We start from the raw sequence: 20,972 nt of genomic DNA on the forward strand, positions 1-20,972 counted from the left end.
GGTGGCCCGGCCAAAGCCTTTCTGAGTTTTACTCTCCCAAGCAGGAAAATGAGCATGTTTGACTAGACTTTAAAGGAAGGAAACAGGCATTTATTAAGTGATTACCGTGTGCCAGCCACCTTCCACCTCTGGCATCCTCCATTCTATTACTGAAAGTCTCTTCCAGTCCTAACATGACATGTTTACAGTCTCTCCCAACTCTGCCATTCCTTGTTCTGAGGGCCCTCCCGGCTCTGACACCCCCTATTCTGAGACCCCTCCCGGCTCTGCCATTCCCTGTTCTAAAGCCTCTCCCCCCTCTGATCTCCCAGGTCCTCCGTCCCCCAGCTCCTTCTCACTGACAGTCTCTGATTCTGGGCTCTGGGCTCTGGGCTCGTTCCCCAGCCTCCCTTAACGTCCTCGGCTCCTGATGTGACCATTTAGAAGCCTTAAATACCCTGCCCCTTTCCTCTGAGGAATTGGGGGAGGGGAAGGTGCTTCCCTTAGAGGGACGATTTAGAAAATTATGGGCAACCGTAAAACAGGAAGGAGGGAAGCGGAAGCGGGAGAAAAGCACTATCTGGGAATGGGGGGGGGGGGGAGGTGAGATTAAGGCGCAGGAAGAACAGATCAGCTCAGTCTGGGCCGGAGTCAGCCAGCCAACGCCTCCGGGGCCAGAGCAACTGAAAATAGGCTGGGGGGGGGGGGGGGGGGCGTGGCCGGAGCCCAAGGATCGGCGTGGGGGATGGCGGACATGTCAGCCTCAGTTTCTTCTGCTCCAAAAGGAGAGGTGGGAGCAGCCCCGGGCCAAGGCCCCTTCCTGCGCGGGCCGGCCGGGCCGGGAGGGGGCTGTCCCCTGCACGCAGTCCCGCGGCCCGACTGCTAACTGCCCCGCTCGAAAAGCCCGAAGCGCTCCAAAAGGGACAGGGATCGCTTTACAGCAACTGGCCTGTGCCATGGTAACTACTTAAGTCACATGGACCGCGGCGAGGGGAACAGGGCTGGGTGCAGCGCCTCTTCTCGGGGACTGACTTGGAGAAGGAGGAAGGGACAGGGGGGGAGAGAAGGGGGGAGGAAGGGAGAGACAGAGAGAGAGAAAGAGGGAGAAAAATAAAAGGAGGAGGGAGGAAGAGGGGAGAGGCAGAGATAGAGAAAGGAGAAAGAGGGGAGGAAGGGGAGGGGAGAGGGGAAAGAGGAAGAGGAGACAGGAGAAGTTCAAGGGAAGCAAAGGGAGAGGAAGAGGCAGGGAGAGAGGGGGGCCATTCCCCTCCCTGGGAAGCCAGCAGCACAAGGCTCGTGGTCCCATGGCAGCTCCTTCTTCGTGGGCCGGGAAGGGATCCAAGGAGCAGGAGAAGCGAAAGTCTGCGCCGAAGGCACCGGGGAGTCACAGGGGCTGGAAATGGGTCACCTTGTCTGTCCCCTCCAGGGGAAGCCAGGGAGATTTCACCTATCAACTTACTCCCCCTTAGACTGGGGTGTAGCCGCTGCCTCCCGAAATGACTCAGCACATCTCTAAATATACCCGGGCATGGAGCGGCTCGGAAACGTGGCTCGCTTTCGCAAAGGAAAAGGCCTGTGGGGAAGGGGTCACTTCGGGGTGTCTCGAGCCCGGCCAAACGGGCCTCTCTTCATGGGAGGTTCCCCGGAGAGCTCGGCTGCCATCACCACCACACACTGTCACTCGGGGAGAGGAGGCCCGGCCTTCCTTCTCTGCCATCTGGGTGAATCACAGGCCGTGGGGCAGGGCAGCAATTGGGTGAGGGAGGTCCTGCCCTGTTTGGGGAAAGCCAGAGGGGTGGAGGAGTGGCAAGGAGAAAGAGACAAGAGGGGGAGGGAGAGGGAAACAGGAGAGAGAGAAAGGCACTGGCAGACAGAGAACAGAGAGAGACAGACAGAGATAGAAAGACAGACAGAGAGAAGACACAGACAGAGAAGAGAGAGACCGAGGGACAGAGAAAGACAGAGAGACAAAGAACAGAGAGACAGAGAAAGACAGACAGAGAGAGAGCCAGACAGATAGACAGAGAAGAGAGAGACAGAGAGACAAAGAAAGACAGAGAAAGAGACAGAGGAAGAGAAAGACAGAGAAAAACAGAGAAAGCGACAGAGAGACAGAGAAAGACAGAGAAAGAGACAGAGGAAGAAAAAGACAGAGAAAAACAGAGAAAGAGACAGAGAGACAGAGAAGAGAGACAGAGAAAGACAGAGAAAGAGACAGAGAAAGACAGATACAGAGAAAGAGACAGAGACAGAGAAGAGAGACAGAGAAAGACAGACACAGAGAAAGAGACAGAAAACAGAGAGACAGAGAAAGACAGACCCAGAGAAAGAGAAAACAGAGAGATAGAGAAAGACAGACCCAGAGAAAGAGAAAACAGAGAGATAGAGAAAGACAGACACAGAGAAAGAGAAAACAGAGAGATAGAGAAAGACAGACACCGAGAAAGACAGACAGATAGAGAAGAGACAGAGAAGAGAAGAGAGACAGAGACAGAAAGAAACAGATAGACAGATGAAGAGAGGGAGACAGAGAAACAGACAGATAGAGAAGAGAAAGTGACAGAGATGTGTCCACACAGACACCTAGACAGAAAGAGATGGGAGAGAGAGACACAGAGAAATAGAAAGGTGTACACATGCACATACACACTCACTGAGAGAGACAGAGATACAGACAGAGAAACAGAGAGATGGAGGAAGAAAGAGACACATATATACAGAGAGACAGAGAGAGAACTATCAGGTTGCCAGTCCCCTGGCCTGATGGGTGAAAGAGTGGAGATTCACCTTCCTGGGAGCTTCCAAAATGATGCAGAGAAATAATTTTTGGTCATGGAGGTGAAGGAACCCACCCTTCCAAGAAGAGCCAGGAAAAGGGGTCTACAGCTTCTTCCACTCCCTCGAAACTTGCTCAGTCTTGCTTTACCATAATTCTTTGAAACAAGCAACAACTAGCAGACTTCGTGCCCGTCCTAAGGAAAGTAACTTAAGAATTTCCATTACCAAAGTTGGTGACATGGGCCATTATCTACGATGACCTCTGGTGGGTATTCCAACCAGAACACTCTGGTCCCTGTTGCCTGGAACTGGGCGCCATGGCCCTCCCAGACACCTAGGCCCTTGAATGCTCCCAGGCTCTCTTAGTGGGCCCCACGAGAAAGGAACAAGAACCAGAGCTGACAGCAATCTGTGCTTATTTTAATTTTCTTTCCAAGTGCACGCAAAGACCACGTGGTGTCATAGAAAGAGAGGACGTCAGTGCTAAAAGGAACCTAGAACCACAGAATGTTGAATATTGGAGCTCTAACAGAACATGGAAGATAGAAGAGAGAACATCGCAGAGGTATGGGGCATTGTTGGAGGTGGAACGGGACTTAGAACATAGGACTTGAGATGTCAGAGCCAGAACAGATTGGCGAGCTCACAACACTGAATGCCAAAATTAGAACAGGCCACGGATCATAGAGTATAGAATGGCTGAGCTAGAAGGGATCATGGAACCCACTCTGAGGTGAGACCAAGACAGAGAACCAAGCTGAAAGGGCTACAGACTTCTTCCATCCTGAGATTTGAGCTCAGAAGGACTTCTGGGCCATCTTACCATAAGTCTTTATTCCAACAATTGGACAACTGAGGCTGAGGGAAGAACTTACAGGTCATCAAGTGACCTTGGACTAACTCTGACCATCTTTCAAGAATCCAGTGCACCTATAAGTTGTGATCAGGTATCTTTTCTCGAAAATGACCATAAACAATTTAATGTTGGTATTATCTAGAATTTCAGTTCATTTCGGTCCCTGCTTGCCGAGATGGAAAGCATCTGATGGTGCGTTATACATGAGCAATCATACCAGAGGTCTGAGACACCTGACTGATAACTTATCCGTTAGCAATGAACTCAGTGGCCTCTTAGGTGGGCCCAGAAAGGAACAAGAACCAGAGCTGACAGCAATCTGTGCTTATTTTAATTTTCTTTCCAAGTGCACGCAAAGACCACGTGGTGTCATAGAAAGAGAGGACGTCAGTGCTAAAAGGAACCTAGAACCACAGAATGTTGAATATTGGAGCTCTAACAGAACATGGAAGATAGAAGAGAGAACATCGCAGAGGTATGGGGCATTGTTGGAGGTGGAACGGGACTTAGAACATAGGACTTGAGATGTCAGAGCCAGAACAGATTGGCGAGCTCACAACACTGAATGCCAAAATTAGAACAGGCCACGGATCATAGAGTATAGAATGGCTGAGCTAGAAGGGATCATGGAACATCTGAGGTGAAAGGACCCTAAAACAGAGAACTCAAAGCTGGAAGGACCAGACTCCTCAGATCTGAGATTTAGAGCCAGAAGGGACTTCAGAGGCCATCTCTTCCAAAGTCTTTATTCCACAGAATTGGGAAACTGAGGCTGGAGAGGAAGAACAATATACCAAAGGTCACAAGTGACCTTTGACTCCAACTCTGACCATCTCTTTCCAAAACCAGTGCAATTTATAATTTATCAGGTAATCTTTTTCTCCCCAGAAAATGACCCATAAAAACAATTTTTAATATTTGCATTTTTAAATTTTCAGTTCCATTTTCGCTCCCTGCCCTCCCTGAGATGGAAAGCTATCTGATGCAGGTTATACATGAGCAATCATACCAAGAGGTCTTGAGTCACCTCCTGATGACTGATAACTTATCACGTTACAATGAACGTTGGGGTGGTTAGGTGGTGCAGATAATAAAGCACTGAGCCTGGAGTCAGGAAGGCCTGCCTCATACATCTACTAGCTGTGTGACCCTAGGCAAGTCATTTAAACTTTGTCTGCCTCAGTTTCCTCCTCTGTCAAATGGGGACAAGAATAGCACCTATTTCCCAAGGTAAAGAGATTTGTGAAGAGTTTTGGAAACCTTCAAGCCTTTAGAAATGGGAGCTATTTGCACGGCACTCTCCATCTTGCCCCTAAGAGAGGAGACGATTCCTCCATCTTCCCTCTTTGCAGAACTGGGGAACTATAGGTGTGGAACTTTCAGATAAGCTGATCTATTAGTCTGGCTGACTGGGCAGGCCGGGGGAAGGGATCGTTTCCAAGTGAAGGGGATAGAAAAAACCAAAAGATGAATTACAAGGGTTTTTTGTTTTTTTTTAATGTGAGCTATTGTTAGCAACTTAATGAACAGCAGAGACATGCAACAAGAAATATGCAAGGCATGCAGGGAACTAGATGAGAGAGCAGTAGTAGAAATGATAATAATAATGTAGACAACAGTAATAATGATGGCTATTATTATTATTACTCACATCTATGGCACGTCAAGGTTTTCAGAAAGACATACACACATATATTTACACATACACGTATATCATCTCATTGGGTTTCTCCAATTTCTGTGAAGTCGATGCTATTATTATTATGATCCCCATTTTCCAGACTAGGAAACTGAGAAGTCCAAAATCATGCTTTTCCAATTCCAAAAGTAGTCATGGTTATTCAATTCTTCAGAGAATCCAGAGTCTTGATCATAGAAGAGCACTCAATACTACCTAGCACTTTTAATAAATGCATATTGAGGGGATGTCAGGAAAAGGGTAGCCACAGAAGGTGTATGAGTGAGTGACACAGTGTTTTTTTTAAGCATGATTTATCTGGCAGGGGAGCAGCTACAGGGCACAATAGAAAGTGCCAGACCTGGAGGAGGAAGACCTGAGATCAATCTGGGCTCAGATATGTACCAGATGTATGTCCCTGAACAGGTCACACAACCCTTTTTGCTCAATTATCTAATCTGCAAAATGAACTGAAAAGGAAAGGGTGAAACTACTCTGGGATCTCTGCCAAGAAAACCCCCTAAATGGGGTCAACAAAGAATCAAGGATGATTGAAAAATGAACAGTGAGAACAACAATCACGCAGAGTGTATAGGATGGGCCACGGGGACAATTTTGAGGCATAGTATAGTAGACAGAGCCCTGGACTTGGAACGATAGTGATCTGGGTTCCAATTCCACTTCTGGCACTAGGCAAATCATTTCACCTTTATCTGCCTCAGTTTCCCATCTGTACAATTAAGAGGCTGGATTCTGAAGCCTCAAACGTCCCTTTCAGTTCTAAATCTGTATTCCGATGATCCTATTCTGAGTCAGAAACCAAGAAGACCAATCAGGAGGCCCTTACGGTTGTCCAGGTGAGAAGACCATGTCACCTTGTGGAAGGTCTGTGACTCGCCCACTAGCTCCGCAGGATCTCGGGTTGGGCTGTTTCCTAGATCTCTTGGGGTTGTGATAGCCGTTGAATCCTCACTATGGGGAATTCTGGGATCTCCGAAAAGCAGGGGGTAGGCTAGAAAGAGGGCCTCAGGGAAAGGTCCACTGAGCTCAATTTTGCTGCAGAACTGCCGGGGTCTGGACCAGCCTGGTTCTTCTGAGAGTATCAGCAAGTTTCCAAAGCAAACAACAGACCGTCTCAAAAATATAAACACGGTTAGGTCTTTACAGACTATTATTAGGCAGCTGGTGAGTGAAATATGGCTGCAGAATTTGGGCTTTTTTTTAAAAATAGCAACTACCCAAAGAAAATGGGACCGTGACAGATCAAACTCGCTTTTCAAATGGGCCAACCGAGATACGTACCGGCTAACAACACTTAGCATTTTTAAAGAAACTTGGAGGGGTAAGCAGTTTAAAAAAATCCAAACAAGTCTTGGACTCCCATTCAGCCCCTAAACATCAGTGACTTACATAATTACTCAAAACTCTCAGCTACTTCAATCTCTTCCAAATAACTAAGCCAGGGATGGTTTTCAGAAAAAAACGCCGGAAATGACTAGTTTAGAAACTCAGTATCTTCTACAGGCTGCAAAAAAAAAATACTTCTGTGATGCTTATCTCTTATTAGTTTGCTTGAGCCCTAAGATCACTAAAGCTGCTTTATTCAAGGGGATTGGCTCTTCCCATGAGCTGAAGGAGAGCCTTCTACAAAAAGTAGCCCCTGGAGAACGGCAGAGCTGGAAGGGATCTCAGAAGCAGCCATGGAGCAATGGGCCGTGTCAGAGGACTATGAATTCCAACCTAAACTCAACCCTTTACTCCCTGAGGGATTCTGGGTAAGTAACTTACCCTTTTGTGGGTCTCAATTTAGCCTTCTTAAACTTTTCCCACTCACCACCCTTTTCGTCTGAGAAATTTTTACATGACCCCAGGGTATATAGGTATATAAAAGAGGTATACAATACATCAAACATTTACTGATAATAAATCAGAATTTCACACCCCCACCCACATTCAGTTATGAGACTCCATATGAGATCGAGAACCACGGTTTAAGAAGCTGGGGACTAGATGCCCTCCAAAGCCCAGCTGTAAAACAATGAACACAGAATATCAGCTGGATGTGCAGATTATCTTGATGTAAAATGGCGGAACTTGGGGGAAAGGATCTTCAAATCTCAAATATACAATGTTAGAGAGGACTCATAGACCACAGAGATCATGAAAGAAGATCATAATAGTTACAGCAGCTCTTTTCATCCTGGGCAGAATTTAGAAACTAAGTAAGGGGAGGGTGCCCTCCTGTTGAGGGATGGCTAAATAAAATGTAATGCAATAGTATTGTTCCAAAAGAAATGGACAGTTTTGGGAAAAACAAAAACCAAACAAACTAGAAAGACCTCTAGGGGATCCAAGAGGCCATCTAGTCTACCCCCTATATTTTATATAGTCACAGAGATAATGAGTGAATGACAGAGGACTTTCCATTCTATACTGAATTCTAATTTTTAACTCTAATTGGGACAAAGATTTTTTTTTAACTCCAAAGGCAGTGTTTATACTGCTGTGGGGCTAGAAAGGACCTTAGAATATAAAACGTTAGAGCTAGAAAAACCCTGAATAGGGAGTGGAAACATTTCCCCCCCCCACCCCACCCTCCCACCCTAAAGTTCATAGATTTGGGTTTGGGGAGATTTTTGTTTGTTTGTTTTTTGTTGTATTAGTTTACTATTTTTGGTTTGTTTTTCTTTTTACTCTTTTGATAGCCATATTTCAATAAAGTTGATTTTTTTGCTATGAATATTTATTCTTTCTTATGTATTTTATTTTATGCAGCTTAAAACATGATTTTGATAAGTGGTCCATAAACTTTCCCAAACTGACTACTCAAGAAGTCCACATCGGCGCAGTAAATAAACAAACAAACAAAATTAGGAACTCCTGTTCTGAGGTAACACCTCTTCTCAGGAAGCCGAGGCTCAGAGAGATTCAGGAATTTCAATAAGGTCACACAGTTACTAAGTGGCAGAGTCAGCATCCCAGGCTTCTAAATCTAGCGTCAGATGGGACCTCAGAAACTAACCATCTAGTGTAGCACTTTCTTTTAACAGAAGAAGAAACTGAGATCCAGGGAGGAGTTCTGGTTAAACTTGGTTTGCTGAATATTGAGAATGGGGGAAGAATGAAAGTACTACATAGTTTAGTAAAATGAACTAATATTATACCTATAAACCAACCATGGGATTGTCCTAAGTTTTTCCTCATGGTTCCATTCTATTCACATATCTGGTTTCTGGTCTGGGAATGGAGAAAGAAGGTGCTAACTGGGTTTTCTGAGGTCTACTGACATGCAGAAATGAAAACTATAAATACAACTTGGCAGATGATTAGTATAAGCAGCCAGGTTACAAAGATAACAAGAAAGGAAAATGGCAAAACTTAGAGGAGGGACAGGTATTCCAGGGGGAACTTTGCCTACCATTGGGCCAACCATTCTGGAAAGCTATTGGGAATTATGGACGAAAAGTCACTAAATCACTGAAAGTCTTATGTAGCCTTTGACCCCATGATGGCCATTTCTATGCCTATACCCCGAGGAGAACAAAGAAACAGGAAAAGGGCCATATGGACACAGATTTTTCTAGCAGTTCTTTTTATCATAAGTAGAATTCATTCGTTTATTTATTTATTTTTCTTTCTTTTTTTTTTAATTAAAGCTTTTTTATTTTTCAAAACATATGCATGGATAATTCTTCGACATTAATCCTTGCAAAACCTTGTGTTTCAGTTTCCCCCCCTTCCCCCACCTCCTCCCCTAGATGGGGATATATGTTCAATATATGTTAAACATGGTAGAAATACATGTTAAGTCCAATATGTGCGTATATATTTATACAATAATCTTGCTGCACAAGAAATGCAAATCAAACAGGAAAAAATGAGAAAGAAAATAAAATGCAAGCAAAGCACAACAAAAAGAGTGAAAATGCTATTTGGTGATCCATCCTTAGTTCCCATAATCCTAATCTCTGGGTGGAGATGCCTCCATCACAAGACCATTGGAACTGGTCTGAATCATCGCACTGTTGAAGAGAGCCAGGGCCATCAGAACTGATCATCATTTAATCTTGTTGTTGCACAGGCAGAATTTAGAACTAAGGGGATGTACTTCCACTTGTGGCATAAAAAATGAAGAAATTTAAATTTCAAGAAAAACTGGAAAGGCCTCTATGAACTGAAGCAGAGCTAAGTGAGCAGAGATAGGGGAACGATTGATAAAATGATCCTATTATAGAAAAAAAAATCAAGTTTGGGAGATTATAGAAACTCTAATGCAGTCTGTGATAAGCTAGGTAGTCCAGGAGCAAAGAGGAAATCTAGTGCTCCCCCACCGACCAGAAAAGAGATGTGCTGTACAGATAGTGGGGGGCACATCCAATGAGGGAATTTGTTTTTCAGGACCACCCGAGTTTAAGCTGAAGGTCTTGTCTTTTTTTTTTTTTTTTTTTTTTTTTTTTTTTTTTTTTTTTTTTTTTTTTTTTTTTTTAGAGAGAGAGCATGAGGTTCAGATTACAGATGCGTGCCAAAAAAGCAGCCAGGATGATCCCAAGATCCCGATTCTATCGATATCATGGACATAGTCAATTGGGCACTGGATTTACAGTCAGGAAAATCAAGGTTTGAATCCCACTTTATACACTTAGTAGCTACAAGACTGTGGGTGAATCATTTAACCTCTCTCATGGCCCTTTTCATCACTGTAGAAAGAAACTGTGGAACATAAAGGGAAATTTTATGTTAGTCTATCATAAGAAAGGATGAAAAAGATAATCCTGGGTCATAAAAACTGTCTCCAAGTGAAGGGAGCAGAAACAGAAGAATTTCTACAGGGAGAGCCGCCTCAGAACAACAAACAGCTCTGGAAGACTTGAGAATTGTGATCAAAGCAATGAACACTATTTTTTTTTTTATTTTATTTTAAAAGAATTTTATTTTGAAGTTGTTTTTTAAATTTTTTTATTAAAGCTTTTTATTGACAAAACATATGCATGGGTAATTTTTCAACACTTACCCTTGCAAAGCCTTCTGTTCCAAATTGTCCCCTCCTTCCCCCCACCCCCTCCCCTAGCTGGCAGGTCGTCCAATACGTGTTAAATATATTAAAATTTATGTTAAATCCAATATATGTATACATATTTATACAGTCATCTTGCTGCACAAGGAGACAATGCACACTTTAAAATATCATGATTAATTAGTTAATTAGTAAGTGAAATTAAATGAATAGATCAGTCTAGATGCCCCCAGGGTCTCCTCCAATTCTGAAACCATGACGTATGTCACCTTGGCCAAGTCACTTGCCTCTGCTTCCCAGCCTCAGTTTCCCTCTCTGGCCTCTGAGGTCCCTTCTGCTCCAGACCTAAGATTTTCTGTCTCTTCTTGTCCATCCAAAATGACTACGCCTCTAATCTCATATACTGGGAAGGTTGGGTCTCATAGGTTATTGCTTGTAGAATTCCTATTCATCCTTAAAAATCCATCTCAAATGTCACCTCCTCCAGGAAGTCTGCTCTCAGGCCTTAGTACAGCTTTGAGCTTTCTTCTAGGATCCACCTTCCTGATTTCTGAAACATAACTCTCCTTGCTCATGCCTGCTAGTTATCTGAGTATGTGGCTTATTCTCCTAGGAGACAGAGTTCTGGGGAAGGATCCATCTTTCCTGTGCAAAACTCTATTTTTCCCCTTGTCCAAGGTATTTAATTAGTGTTTACCGAATCCACTGATTCTATTTCCATCCCTCCAAGATGGCCCCCCAGCAACCACAAGGGCATGGCAGGGATTAGGTTTACCCATTTACATGTCACGCTCAGTATCAAATATTATGGTTTGTGGCCAGTCAGGGCTATATTAGTGAGACCAAAGCTGCAGGCCCACTTAGTATCCTTCCAGACCTTGGCTTTGGCTCTCCCCCATCCATCAGAGTACAGAGTCAGAAGGAAAGAACTAGATCTAGAACTGCAAGACCAGCTGGTATAGTGCCTTCATTTAAACAGAGGCATAAACTGAGGCTCAGGCCCCACAGGTAGAAAGTGGCAGAGCCGGGTCCTAGGACTCCAAATCCAGTGCTCAGGCCATTGTGGTTGTCTGAAAAGCGAGAGTTTCCACAGGCTACTCTTTCCTCATACTCCTCCTAGGGACCTGATAGTTTAATAAGTGCTTTCAATGCCCCATCCTGATGCAACTCCAAGAACTCTTCATCCCGTCTCCACCTTCCCAAAGGGAGAAGCAGAAGAGACGGAGGATTTCAAGTCCCGTTTTGTATATGGGAAAAGTGAGGCTCTCCCCTTCGACCTTTATAATTTAAAACAGCTCATATTTATATTTCAGAGATCTCTAATAAGAACCCAAATTCTGTTTTGGTTGGTCCCCAAACAACAGAATTCTTTCTATCCATAAACAATTATGAAATCACTTTCCCTCCTTGGGCCTCAGTTTCCTCTTCTGTAAAATGAGGGGGTAGACTAAAAAGTCTCTGAGGTCCCCCTTTGAAGTTCTAGATCTAAAATTCTAAGTGTAACCCTGGGTAAGTTACTTCCTCTCCCTGGGCCTCAGGTTCTTCCTCTGTAAAATGGGCCTCCAAAATCCCAAACAAATTTAGAGTTCAGATCTGAAAGTCCTTTCAAGTTTACAATCTATTAATACAGCGCTAGGGTCACCTCCATGCCACATTGAGGGAGTCAAGGAAGGACTCCAAGGAGGCCTATATTCAGATAAGAACAAATAGATATGAGATGTTACATTGAAGATGTCTATGTCTAGGTTGGGTTAGGTGTTGATATAATTCGGAGAGGTAGCAAAATCTGGACGCCATGAGTTCAATTCCTGCCTCTGATGTACATTGGCTGGGAGACAGAAACTCGGCCAGTACCTTCCCTCCCTGTGATTCTGGGCAGCTCTTCAAGGTGACAAGATGCAGAGCACTTGCTGCCTTGCATTGGTCAAGAGAGTTTCCATGCCAGGGATTCCCTATATTAATGAGGTCTCAGGAAAGGAAAGAGGGAAGAGAGGGAGGGAGAAATGAGGAGAGAGAGAGAGAGAGAAGGAAAGGAAAGGAAAGGAAAGGAAAGGAAAGGAAAGGAAAGGAAAGGAAAGGAAAGGAAAGGAAAGGAAAGGAAAGGAAAGGAAAGGAATGGAAGAAAAAAGAAAGAAGGAAAGGAAAGGAAGAAAGAGAAAGAAAGAAAAGAAGGAAGGAAGAAAGAACAAGAGAAGGGAGAAAGAAAAAAGAAAAAGAGCAAGCAGGGAGAAGGAGGGAAGGGAGGAAAAAGGAAAGGAGAGAGGAGAAGGAAGAAGGAAGGAAAAGAAGAAAGGGAGGGAGAGAGAAAAAGAAAAAAGAAAGAGAAAGCTAACAGGTAGAAGAAGGAAGGAGGGAAGGGAGGAAGAAAGAAAGAAAAGGAAGAAAAAAGAAGCAGGAAGAGAAGGAAGAAAAGAATGGAGGGAGAAAGAGAAAGAAAAAGCAGAGAGGAGAAGGAAGGAAAGAAAGAAGAAAAGAAAGAAAGGAAGAAAAAAAGAAAGGAGAAGAAAGGACAGGAAGGAAAGATTAAAGATGACTATTCCTAAGAAAATTCTAGATCCTAACTACTAACGCAAATGGGAAAAACAGTCAATAAATCCTCTGCTTATTAAAGCCGATTATTCTCATTATAATGAAAGGGCAGTTTATGCTATGAACAGTGAACGCTAAATCATTATCTCCCTGCTCTCCAGCTGGAAAGGACCTGAGAGATCCTGACTGTAACAGATAAGGAAACACCGTGGGTTCAAACGCAGACAATTCCCTACGACCTGAACAAGTCCCTTCCCCTCTTGGCAATTCATTTTCCCCAGCACCTGGGTTGAGAGAACAGGGCTTGAATTTAGAAAGCCTGAGTTCAAATTTGACCTCAGGGATTTATCCTGCACATACACTTAACCTGTCTGCCTCAGTCTCCCCATCTATAAAGTGGGTATAAATAATAGCATTGACCTCTTCAAATGGCAAGGATCAAGTAAAGTATTTATAAAGTCTTTTGAAAACCTTAAAGCAACCACAGACATATTTTAGAATTATTATTACCACCATCATCATTTAGTAAAGTAATAGGAAAATAAAGGGATCGACCACTCTTAGAGGTTAGAAATATTCATCTGCATATATTTATATTTGTCTACACACTCACACAATGGAAATAACCGAGTGGTCTTAATTGGTCAATCGGTCTTCCGACAGAATGCTCCAATGGCCAGACCCAATTTAGTTTCATTATCTGCTTTCTCTTTTTTTTGCTTGAAAATGATTAAGGGAAAAGCAGTCATTCCCCAGGCCTGGTAAAAGCTGGCACCGGCGAGCAGCACGAGGCGGGAAGCCCGGCCACGCCGAGGTGAGGCGAGGGCAGCCCGCTCTCGTTGGGAGCGCCTATCACCCAGGCTCCGGCACTCGGGACGGCAGACACCTGTCTGGGAGCCGGAGCCAGGAGGAGATACCACGCTCGCCCGGGAAGCACTACATGAAACAGCTCAGTCCCATCAGGCTGTTTGGGTCCAAGGTTAGTCATCTGCTCTGTTAAGGGATGCCAGGGTTGATCTGATACCCAGCTATTCAGAGGGAAAAAATGCTGAAAACCGTGACACGGAGACATGTAATGAGCAAAATAGCCTTCAAAGTAGAAAGCAGTGTCTGGATTGCCACACCAAAAGCACAAAGGGAGACCAGCAGCTTTAGCTGAGCAAATTACCCATCCAGGGGAGGCGGAAGGGGAAGGCTGGACGCTTGCCTCTCCTCTTTTTTTAAAGAGAGAGAGAGAGAGAGACAGAGAGAGGAGAGAGAGACACACAGTGAGAGACAGAGAGAGAGAGAAGGATTTTTCTCTTGTGATTTGGAGCCTTTAGAAAAGCTTGTGGGCTCTGCCACACCCAGTTAGCTTTCCTCTGTTCAGTTCAGCTCAGTTAGGAATAGAAACTGGTGGTCTTGAGTTGGAGCGACAAAGAATCGGAGGACAGGAGCTGGCAGGGAGGCCCTCAGAGCTCATAATGTGGGCGCTGGGAAGAGATCAGGGATCCTCCAGTCCGATCTCACCATTAGACAGGCTACAATCCCCAGAGGGACCATAGAGCATCACGGTGGCCCAATCTCAACATCTCTGTCACAGTCAGCTCGCTCACACAGAAAGGTATCAGGAAGAAGCCTAATGCTTCGTTTTAAAGTTTTGCAAACAGATTTTTGTATAAATCACATACTACCAAGGCTGATTAGGTAGCTAGGGAGCCAGCTTGAGAGCTGGAAAGGCCTGCCTCTGACACACACCGATTGGCTGGGGAGGGGGCTGGACCCTCATCCTCCCCAGCAACTGAGTCACTCAGTCGTTCATCTGTATTGAACAAAGGTGTTTCCTCATCAGGAGATGCTTAGGTGGATGAAATAAATCCCAGACACCCCCTCCCCCCAAAAGGTGACATTGAAATCTTTTTTTAAAAAAGCATTTAGCCAAGAAAAGAAAATCCATATTCGAAGGGCAACACAAATGGAGAAGCAGTCAGAGGTGTGTGTCTCATAGGGCAAAGGCAGCGGCGCACAACCCCACCCCTGCACGGTTTTGGTTTTTTTTAATGTTCCCCTACAAACAAGCTTCAAGCTTTTCCTAGACTGCCCCGTGGGGCCACAGCAAGAAACCAGGCTGGATGTCAATCCTTTGGGGCTGCCACGCTGCCCCTTGAACCACAGGGGAAGAACACCTGGCTGCTGGGACCTCACCAAGTCCCACTTCCACAAAACTGGGAAAGTGCTGCCTGTTATAAAAGCCACTGAGGTAGGCAGTGGGAGGGAGCCTATGTCAACGAGTTCTCTTTGAATCACTAATATATATGGACTCTATACAATAGACAGAATATACTCTAGGACCCTCTCCTTTTTCCTCTCCACTCTACCTTCCGGCTTCCCAGTTGGGCTAGTTTACAAAATGAAATTTCCAATGATAGCTTATTTCCCAAAAGGAATTTTAAAAAATCTATCTTTTGCATCAAATTAAATCACAAAGGAATCCAATGGAGCCCCTCCTCTCACCCCCCCCCCAAACTCCCAGATGCCCCACTCAAAGCCTTAGTCATCAAACCATTCCACCCCACCTCTGTTGATTTTACCTGCCTGGACTCAGTTGCCCTCCTAAGTGAAACACAGGAAAATTAGCAAAGGCCTGATGAATTCAGAGCTACCTCTCCACCAAAAACCTCTGCACTTCATTTTGGTTTTGTATTATTAGTTTTTTTTTTTTTCTATTAAAACCACATGCTGAGCTCCCTGGAAGAGAGGTACCTTGAGCCTCCCTCCTTCTTCTGCAGAAACAGCTTTAAAAATTTCTTGGGAGGCATTCCTTTAGGGTCCAAAACCCTGCCTCCCCACCCCGTATCACTACAGGGCTCTAAGCTCTGCCTGTGGCTCTAGAACACAGACGGGGGGATACTTGGTCATTTTTAGCACAATATCTTCCATCCCCAACTTTTCCCCAGTGCCAATAAAAGTCCCAAAGTAGAGATGAGGCTTTTGCCAATTTGAGCCCTGCTGGATGGGGAGCAGAGGAAAAGAAGAAAAGGAAGGAAAGATAGACTAGAGATAGAGATGAGAGAGAAGAGAGAAAAAAGAGGTAAGGAGAAAGAGAGATAGATACAAGGGCAGAGAGAGAGAGACATAGAAATAAAGAGACAGACAGAAGAGAGGAAGAGAGAAAAAGAAATATACAGGTAGAGATAGAGACAAAGATAAAGAGAGAAGAGAGGAAGGGAGGGAGGGAGGGAGAGAGAGAAAGAGAGAGAATGGGGGGAGCATATTTTGAGATTAAAATTTTAAAGTTGATTTTTCAGGAAATGGACTCCTTTTCAAGAAGACCAGAGCCAGATGATCTAGCCCCAAATCTGCAGTGGTCCCCAAGCAGAAGGTGCTTAGGATCCCCTCCTAAGCAGATCTCAGGGATGGTGAAAATACTCCTGCATCTTTCTACACATTCTCCTCCAGCCTCCACTCAGTGCTGGAAATACTGACCAGACTAGAGAAAGGGGAAGTGTTAAAGGTAACAATTTGTTTTCTAACCTACAGTCGGTCTCCATTAGGACCAGCCATCATGGGCACAGGGTAGGTAGATAAGCAAACGGAGTCTTTTTCCCATGTCTAATGGGAAGAGCTTTTGTTCTAAACAAATCCCTGGATAGATGACTGCTTTCTTGCCATTAACTGCGGAAATCAAAGAAAAAGCTAACCAATCTGGAGCACAAGCCGTGGTAAACCCCAGACAGGGGAGAATTTAGTTTCCGCATCATTGCTACAAGAGTATCCTTCCAGCCCAGGTTTTGTTTTGATTTATTTTGTTTCCCTGCAGCTAAAGAAAGGTAGAAATCATCTCGGAAAAATTCTAACCTTACCCAGTAAATTTATTCTCATTAAGATGAGGGGGGGTGTTGCCACTCCGAAGAAAAAAAAAAGCCTTAAGGTAAAAAAAAAAAAAAACAAAAAAACAAGCCAAGGTTTCCAGTAATTAATTGGAGATGGCTCTCACAGCAACAGATAAATTGACTATCCGGAAATGTATCCAATTCAATCTCTCAAAAATCAGGCCTACTGAAAACTGTTTTCATTTCCTACTTCCACTCTCCCAACTCAATCATTTTAAGGAAACAACTGTATTCTTTTTTCCCCTTAATGAACTCCAAACCCATTCACTTAGAAAGAAAGCGCAATAACGCCAAGAGCAAAGGCGAAATGTCCAGATTCAGCCAGGGGAGATCTACCCAGGTAAAAGCTGGAGAAAACCAGCAGCTTTGGGAGACCCAAACTGGCATCAGGACCAAGGGCTTGCGGGAACGCTCAATCCGGCGCCTCGGGCTCCGCAGACAACGTTCGCTCCTTTCCATCCTTTGCCCACCTGCCTTTTCAGCCTTGGGCTTAAAGATTCGGCGATTGGGGGTTTTCTAAAGCCCTGTGCGGGGGGAATAAGGGAACTCTGGGATGGAGAGTCGGGGGCTAAGGAATTCTCCGGTAGGGGGGCACACAGCCAAAGGTGGGGTGCCGGAGGGCAGCTTCAGACACCTCATTGGGGGGGGGCGCGCAGACCCCCCCAGCCCTAAATCTGACTCCCAGCCTTCCGCCTGGGGGAACTTGTCCCTTTGAGCCCCAAGGCGAAATGAAGGGGAGCCTGCGGACTCGGGGTGGAGGGAGCTGGCGGCTGGACCGTCTGAGTGGAAAGGAGATGCTAGGCTTCACAGGTGATTCGGGAAAGATTACAAAGCGTTCTCTAATGAACCACTGGCACCAAACACAAGAGATCAACAACAGTCTTTCAAAAGGACCGTTTCTCTCTTTGGCAGGACAAAGGAAAACCCGGGATCGACTGAGATTCGCTAAGGATAGAGGGATAGAAGGATATCAGAACAGAGCAGACAAATGACACTTTCCAAAGACGCGGATTAAGGATCCCCCATTTTCTCTGATTTGGGGAGGGGTGACCAGATAAAGTTTTCCCTGTTTTGCGCCCCCAATTTGTCATTTCTTTAAAAAAGAAATAAAAGAATCCACACCCCAAAGCGAGTCAGGAAGCTTCTCTCGCCCCTTCTTTCTACCCGGGAGGTCCACACATTCAATCCTGCGTGGACACCGAGGCGGGAGGGACATCTGGGCATTGGCCATCTGCCCAACCTTTCCGACTCCGGCTGGCAACTTGAGAAAGGGACCGGCCCGGGATTGGGTTGTGACAGGGTGGACGATAATGGACAGGGCTGCCAATCTCGCTAACTTCGGGCCCCTGAGACCACAGGCAAAGCCTCATCGCTCCCGGGAGCCGTTGATAAAAGGCTGCTCCGTAAAGAAGGGATAAGGGACCCCATGGGAGCCTGAGATTTTGAATTCGGGAAGGGGACTGCCTTGGGAGTTGGAAAGGAAGGGGTACGCACTGGTGTCCTTCTGCCCCCCCACACACACACACAGTAAAGAGGACAGAGGGAGTTGCTCAGTGACCTGCATAGACCAGAACCTCAAGGCTGGGTGACCCTTGGAGGGAGCGCGAATTTAGGGGTGCTAGGGAAACCCTGCCCCACCAACAGCCTCTTCCTCGGGAGAGGAGGCTGTATGAGCCAGCTGGCATGTGGGTGGGTGAGTGATTGAGTGATCGAGAGGGGGGCATGGGTGTGGGTGAGACAGGCACAGAGTCCGGAGGGGAGGCCTGCCTTCTTGGGGGGGGGGGAAAAGAGGGGGAAGAAAGGAAGGGAGGCAGGAAGGAAGGAAGGAAGGAAGGAAAGAAAGAAGGAAGGAAAGAAGTGAAGAGAAGGAAAAAAGAAGGAAGGGAAGAGAAGGAAAAAAAGGAAGGGAGGGAAAAAGAGAAGGAAAAAGAAGGAAGGGAGAGAAGAAGAGAAGGAAGAAAAGAAGGGAAGGAAGGGGAAAAGGGAAGGAAAGGAAAGAAGGATTGAACTTACGAACGACCGACCGAAAGAAAGCGAGAAGGCAGGAGCCCCTCAAGTTTCACTTACCGCATGTCTCCGTAGGCCCCCGAATAGCCCTCCATCCACGGTCCCAGCTCGCTCTTGACACAGGCCGGGGCCGGATAGGGCACCCTGCTCACCACGCCGCCGGGGTACCACATCTCGGTCTGAGGGTAGTCGGCCTCCTGGCCCGCCAGCCCCTGGGCTGCCCGGTAGCCATAGGGGGCTCCGGGGGCTGCCTCGCCGGCTGCCGCGGTGCCACCGCACTGCCCATACAGCTGACCTTCCTCCGAGGCGAAGAGAGTGTGCCAGGAGGAGGAAGAGGACGACGACGACGAGGAGGACGAGGCGGCGGCGGCGGCGGCGGCGGCGGTCGGGGTGCCCGAACCGGGGCCGGCGGCGGCGGCGGCGGCGGCGGCGGCGGCGGCGGAGGCACCTCCTCCGTGGCCCAGGCCGGTCACGTCCCCGTAGCGGCACTGAGCGGCGGCCGCGGCCCAGGCGTTCCCGTAGTCCAGAGGGTTCTCCAGCTTGATGCGGGTGTGCGGGTGGTGCGAAGGGGGCTGCGGGGGCGGCGGCCCCGCCAGGGCCAGCTGGAAGTTGTAGTAGTCGCGGTTCTGGTAGCCGGTGGCCTCGTCGAGGGAGCCGGCTTTGTAGAGACCGAGGGCGGACGACATCTCGAGCTGGCCGCCGGCCGCCGTCTCCCCTCCGGCGCCGCTCCCGCAGCAGCCCAGACTCTCCCCGTCCAGCGCCTTGGCGTAGCCGCCCTTGAAAGGCGAGTAGTCGGCGGCGGCGTCTTCGGCGTCCTTGGCCGAGCCGTCGTCCAGCAGCGAGCCCTTGCAGTCGGCCAGGGGGCCGCAGGGATGCGCGGAGCGCGACGCCGACGGGCCCCCCAGCAGCTGGGCGTACATGCAGTCTCCGCGCAGCTGCTCGTTGGGACTCAGGTGTTCGAGCGCTTCCACGCCCAAGCCCATGGACACGGACACGGCCTTGCACAGCTCCTTGGCGCTGTCCGAGATGGTCGAGGTGCCCCCCAGGTAAGTGTCTTTGGAGGAGGCGGAGCCCACGGCCCCTTCTCGCGCCCGGCCGCCGGCGCCTCCATCCGCCACCGCCGCCGCCGCCGCCGCCGCCGCCGCCGCCGCCGCCGCCGCCGCCGCCGCCTCCTGCTGCTGCTGCAGGAGCTGCATGGTCCCGGCCTCGGCCAGGATGTCCTTCAGGTCGGTGGAGCAGCCGCTCAAGCCCGGGAAGCTGGGGCCCAGGAGGGACAGAGTGGACGGGGCAGCTGAGTCATCGTCGTCTGGCGCTGCCACCGCCACGGCGGCCGCCTGCTGCAGCCCCTTGCCGGCGGCCGCCACCGCTCCGGGCTCCGGGACGCAGCCGTTCTCCGGGTGTCCTTCGGCCGAAGGAAGCGACTGGGAAGGCTGCGACTGGGAGTCCTCCTCCAGAGCCAGGTAGCCGGCCGGGCCGCGTCCGGGGGCGGTGGGCGAGCCATCGTCGGGCGCCGGATGCTGCGCCGGGGGCTGCGGCTGCCGGGGGCTGCTCTGCTGCTGCTGAGGCTGTTGGGGCGCCTGCTGCTGCTGGTGGAGTTGGAGGTGCTGGTGGTGCTGCAGCAGACGGGCGCCTGGGGGTGCTGCGCCCGCGGCTGCACCGGGGTGCCGGGCGCCCGGGTTCTGGATCACTTCGCGCACGCTCTGGAACAGGTTCTGGAAAGCTCCCCGAAAGCTCTTGGCTGGCGGTCGGGGGTAGACCCTCCCCAAGCCCAGCTGCACCTCCATGGTGCCCGCTTCTCCCGGGCTCCTTCGGGCGGCTCTTCTCCCGGCCGGACCCGGCTGGCTGCCCAAGGGCTGGCTCGCTTAGCAGAGTTCTTCGGCGGGCGCCTCTGCGACGTTTGCCGGCTACTGCCCACCTGCGGGAAGCTCCAGGGGAGGCAACTTGGGCAAACCACCGTGCACGAGCTCCACGAAGTCTGGTGCGGAGCCCGCGCGGCAACCAGAAATAGCTCTGGCTGTGTGAGTGTGTGTGTGTGTGTATGAGTGTGCGTGCGTGTGTGTGTGTGTGTGTGTGTGTATGTGTGTGTCCGTCTATCTGTGAGGTTCTTCCCCCGGGCGCACGCGGGGGACTCCCGAGTCTGCCCTCGTCAGCTGACAGTCTCTGGGTACTCGGTTGTGTGCAAGAGATGCTCAGTTATTGCAGAAGCCAAACAAAAACACGCCCCCTCCCCTGCACACACAGGCACACACCCCCCTCCAA

At 48.1% G+C, this 20,972-nt stretch overlaps 1 protein-coding gene and 1 long non-coding RNA gene across 2 annotated transcripts in view; one reads left to right on the top strand and one right to left on the bottom strand.

The window, feature by feature from the left end:
- AR (androgen receptor) overlaps positions 1 to 20,572 on the bottom strand; it is a 193,714-nt gene extending 173,142 nt beyond the window's left edge. The window contains exon 1 of the mRNA XM_031944841.1: positions 18,774 to 20,572. Within this exon, the coding sequence (XP_031800701.1) occupies positions 18,774 to 20,497 (1,724 nt within the window). The 5' untranslated portion in view covers positions 20,498 to 20,572. The remainder of the gene's footprint in view (positions 1 to 18,773) is intronic.
- Positions 3,932 to 10,256, top strand: LOC116420325. Its single transcript, XR_004230615.1, has 3 exons — positions 3,932 to 4,088; positions 6,900 to 7,066; positions 9,780 to 10,256. It is a non-coding gene; the product is annotated as an uncharacterized LOC116420325 (long non-coding RNA).
- Positions 20,573 to 20,972: the final 400 nt, after the last annotated feature.

The sequence above is a fragment of the Sarcophilus harrisii genome, chromosome X (assembly GCF_902635505.1).
Source record: "Sarcophilus harrisii chromosome X, mSarHar1.11, whole genome shotgun sequence".
NCBI lineage: Eukaryota > Metazoa > Chordata > Mammalia > Dasyuromorphia > Dasyuridae > Sarcophilus > Sarcophilus harrisii.